Source organism: Halyomorpha halys, unplaced genomic scaffold, assembly GCF_000696795.3.
Source record: "Halyomorpha halys isolate HHAL.00 unplaced genomic scaffold, Hhal_1.1 Scaffold152.1, whole genome shotgun sequence".
Lineage (NCBI taxonomy): Eukaryota > Metazoa > Arthropoda > Insecta > Hemiptera > Pentatomidae > Halyomorpha > Halyomorpha halys.
The window spans coordinates 80,286-85,336 of NW_027109315.1; the positions used below are offsets into that span (position 1 = coordinate 80,286).

The 5,051-nt window shown below is 30.2% G+C and overlaps 1 protein-coding gene across 4 annotated transcripts in view; it reads left to right on the top strand.

Moving 5' to 3' along the window:
* Nost (Nostrin) overlaps window positions 1–5,051 on the top strand; it is a 108,499-nt gene that overhangs the window by 68,881 nt on the left and 34,567 nt on the right. For 3 of the 4 annotated variants that reach the window (XM_014417346.3, XM_014417348.2, XM_014417347.2), the window contains one exon: window positions 3,463–3,548. In XM_014417346.3, the coding sequence (XP_014272832.2) occupies window positions 3,463–3,548 (86 nt within the window). Of the gene's footprint in view, window positions 1–3,096; window positions 3,387–3,462; window positions 3,549–5,051 lie in introns of those variants that run through there. The other variant, XM_014417349.3, reaches the window with a different exon arrangement.

The following is a 5,051-nucleotide window of genomic DNA, read 5'->3' on the forward strand; positions in this document are numbered from 1 at the left end:
CGCCTTATTTGAAAATTTATTGAGGAGGTTGGCGAATTCAAACATTACAATTAAATGTATTTTATTTTTATTGTTTAATTTAACCTTATAACAAACTTAAAAGTTGTGTACGGTATTATGTTTTTATTTTCAGGCTTAAGTTCAATTTTCTCGTTTTATATAAAATATTTTTATATTTTATTGTATATTTAAGTAAAAATGAATACGTATTTCGACTTTTTTTTGTCACATATATGCATTGATCTGTTAGCGAATTTTCAAATTGATCTCTAATTTTAATAATATGAACAGAATCTTTAGTCAACAAAACGAAACCTACCTTTTTCCCATCGCTAAGTAATATTTTTCCTGGAAAGAAAAACCCTTTTTTGGGCAGTTGGGCAAAAAACTTTGGAGCCCACTGGTCTATAGTTTTTTAAATTTAATAAAACATAATTATTTATCCGCGATTAAGTTGCCAATGATAATATTATAGATTTTATATTATGGCTAGACAAAAAAATTGTAATTCTGAGATACGGACCAGAAAAATATCATAGTTCTAGATAAAATCAATTAGTAATCAGTAGGATTGTATTAAGTAATTCTGCCAGCACAATTTCAAAACTCAGATAAAGAATTTTTTAATAATTTTTGTAGGAATCTATTTTACCCATGAAAACAAAATAAATAATTAGTCCAGGCAATTTGAATTTTTATCAGGTTATATATTTGATATGACAGTCTTTTAAAATAACGGTTGTTAGGTCAGTAGTCTCTGACCTTAACGTTCTTCTCGTAACGTTTTTACATTTCAGTTTTTTGTGTCTATCTATATCAGTTAATTATATCATATCTTTATAATGCGATAAGAAATAATTTAATCCCGATCGCTATTTACTTCTAGACACTAATATACAAATATTTGTATTTATAATCATCGATAATTGGATCATTAGGTCTATTGTAACTTAACACTAGAAATCGTTCCCAACTAGAAAACGCAGGGTTTTTTTTTTTAGTTTGTTTATTGATATTTACAACTCTACATAAAATACAGAAAAAAGCACACCTTGCGTTTTATTATTATTTTTTTAATAATAATAACGAAGATGCCGATACCACTAATCGCTCTGTACACGCCCTTCCAGTGATGCTCCTCCAAACCCAAATCTAGTAAATCAGTTTTAACACAATACTCCCATCTACATTTCGGTCTACCCCTCGGACGTTTACCCGTCGGTTCTGTGTTTATTAACATTTTAGGGATCCGCTCGTTACTAAGCCCTACAACCTTCCATGCCATCTTATACGCCGCAATGCTATAACTTGAATTATATTTACCGGGTATAGGTCCCTTAATTCAGTGTTGTGTAATCTTATTATTTTTTAAAATTTAATATTTTTTATGAAGTCTGTTGGCATCTGTCACCGTTTGTAAACGTCTCGGCATTGAGTGGGCGAGGTTTTTAATTAAATCCGTGTTAATTTGTTCCCATTCTTGCTGTAAAAGATCCTTGAGGTGGTGTCTTCCGGTTATTAAACATAGTGTGCAAATACTTTTTTCCTTGTGTTTATATTATTTTTAAGTAAGTTTTTATTGTGATTAAAATTTTTAATTGAATTTATACTGTTTTCAAATAAGTTTTGATTGTACTTTTTACTAAGGAACCTCAAACTATTTTATTAATATTTAAATTCATTATATAAATAAAAGACAGGGTTTGTAAATACTTTCTCTATCTTCATAGGATCTTATCACTTAACGGAGGTGATACTTCTCCTCACGTACTCAACGTTCTTCAGATAACGCAGGAGTTAATGACAACGTAGGTGGTAGATTATTGCACCGGTATAAGAAACTGTTAAATTACTAAATTGATTATTTATGATGTACTAATCAAGAAAACGTTACAATATCATAAATTTTAGATTTCACACACAGAAAAATAAGTTAGGTTATATCAAACAGTGTTGCCAATCGTGCTGTTTAAATTAGGAAAAAATCTATTTTTTACATCCCACTTAATTTAAACGCTAGATCTCGGAAACTTCATAGCATCATTGCATTGTAAATGGATTTCCTACTTGAAACTTCCAATCCGTCCAGTTTGATTACCCTGAGAATTTGTCAATAACTACAAGTCCTCTTGAATCCATTATTAACAAAACCAGATAACTATTTACTATAACTAAAGATGGTCTAGAGCCATAACCTGTTACAATACTAGATTGATTAATAATTATTTATTCATCAAGGACACATCTCAGCATTATCATCAAGTATAGATTGCATTTATTAATACTATTTTATGTATTCCATCCTTTTATTTATATATAATTTTTTTATCACTTTTTTTTTTAAATAATATTTATCCTACCTTAATTCACCTTTTGTATCTTATTGTTGCAATGTTCTTAGTTGTTTGTTGTATCTTTTTAGCCTTGATGAAGCCCTGCAAAGTTGGCCGAAACGTCGGACATTAAATAGTTAAAAACTATTTGTTCTTTTTTGGCCGCAACCCTGACCATTTACTTCATATTTTAAAAAAGAACAGGTTATATTAAACTGTGTTGCCAGGGGTACTATTCAAATTACAAAAAAAAATCTATTTTTAACAGCAATGCTTGGTGGATCAAACATCTTGTAGTTTGAATGCATTTCCTCCAACGCCCGATTAGGTTGTATCTTTCTTAAGTAATAGAGAAGATGGTCTAGGCGTTCAGTCAGCGAAAAAACACAAATAAACCAGAAATTATTTATTTGTAACGACATTTCGACTTATTTTTCAAGTCTTCATCAGAGACCTTCGGCACAGATTCTGGCTATACTTGTATATTTCTTATTCGAAAAAAAAACATTTTGACTTGCAATCAATAAAATTAAGAAATAAAAATATTACTATTACCTCAATAGTTCTTTTTTAAAAAATGTGCCAAGCGCTTTTAAAAAAAAGCTTATTGAATCAAATAACAACGTTTTAGGAAGGGCCAGGTTTTGCTGAAGTGCTGTTCTTTCCTAAAACTGCTTAGAAATAAAATGCTGTTTTTTTTTTTTTTAATTACATAAATTGTTTCATTAGAAAAATATTAAATGGAACATATGGTGTTTAGAGGTTAGAGTATATGATACGCTATAAAGTTTTCTCCATAAAACAATTCTGCTTATCAGACATCAAATACGAATAAATCTAAATCACTTTAAACTAAATCCGATAGTCAGATCATGAGCTGTGAGCAGCGATCTCATTTTATGAGATAGTTGTCACTATTGAATACCCAACTATTTTTTAAAGGAAAATATATGACCGTGAAATGTACCGCCTACCGCAGAGGATGAGAAATATACGAAAATGGGCAAAAGGAGGTTTTTTCCCACCAGGCGACGTGCAATCTTATCTACCAATGTAGTTTTATTTTTTATTCAGTTAATTTTACATGACTTAAAGTTTATAATTTTTCTTATTTATTTTTTCTTTTCAGGGACAAAGCGGGTTCGAGGACCTCCGGAGATACATCAAACAGGGTGGGGATTTCTGCAAGGAGTTGGCAACCATCCTTCAAGAAAGGTAATTTTAAGTTTAATTTGATCATTTCTTTTCTTGTTAGGCTTAAAAATTATTTCTACTGTTTTTTTTTTTTTATTTTATTGCTCAGTACTACAGTACTGAATGTTTTGTAAAAATATACCGTTTTATGCACCACATGTCTTGACCTTTGAGAACGTCTTGGGAGGCTGCGTCAAACACGTAGAAAATCGACTTCTGTGTACAATTCGTTCGTGTGGTCTCTTTCCATACGGAGATATTCATTGGAATGTTACACCAATCGGGACAAACTCTAAGGAATGCGGATGCTGAAGAACTTGGGAACTTATACTATGACCTAAGGTATAGGATCTGCTGGGTTTAAAACGTAATTCTTTATAGACTACATACCTCTGACCTAAGCTCACCTCTAATTAAAACTGAAGCAAACATATAAACTGATCTAGACCGATGGATTTGTGTCAGTAGGTTTATTTAACAATAGAATATGTCGTTAAAGATGATGCATACAATAAAAATTTAACTATTGGTTGTAAAATATACGCGGTAGGTATGCTTATAACTTAGTGCTGTTAGGTTGTTATCTCCAAACAAATAGGTTCTGTTAAATACTAATAAATAAGTCTTTACGACCCACTCCATATTTAACTATACCATTATACAAATCACTAGAAGAATTAATGTTTTCTCCATATATTGCAAAACAAAATTACCAACAGTTGTTCCGCGAACTAGAGGTGTAAATATCGATTTATATCGTACCAATAGTTTTCAAACTTGTGGATATATTAGTCAGATACTTCGATAAAAAAAATATATTAATATTTAAAACGAATATAATTTTTTAAGAAAAGAACAATTCCTAGCTAATATTGAAGATTAAAGATAATACACTTAATTGTACACCGATATGCCGATTTTAATCAGAATCATTAGAGCCGTTTTTAAAAGAATCTACAAAATGCGAAAATCTAATCTAGTAAGTAGCACGTTATCTAAAACGACATCCCATGCATATAACGTTTATACGTAATTTCAGTTGTGTACATTCTTTCCTTTATTCGCTAGGCTGTCCACACACATGCACATATACAAACAGGGAGACTATTTTGCGAGACTTGATTACTTGGACTCAGGTAGACCATAAAATAAAAAGTAAGATTCAAAAATTTTCATGAAATACTTTTTACCAAGAGTTATAGGTAATATAAACGTTGCGAACTATTTTTTTTTTTTAATTTCATAGATTTTTATCATCTAATAAAATATTTTATTTACTACTAAATAATACTGAAGCTGCTTAATTGTTTTCCAACTTGAGGTCCAATAAATTGTAGTCAAATTTTACACCTTTAACATCTCTTGAATCGTCCGCTGCATTTTATTCTTTTAAGCTTTTTAATTTTTATATTGATGAACCCATCTAATTATTTTAGTCCTTTATAACTTAAATAAATCAATACTTGTATATGTTTGACGCCTAATGGTAGTAGTGATCACACTGCTTAAAGCATCTGAATGAAA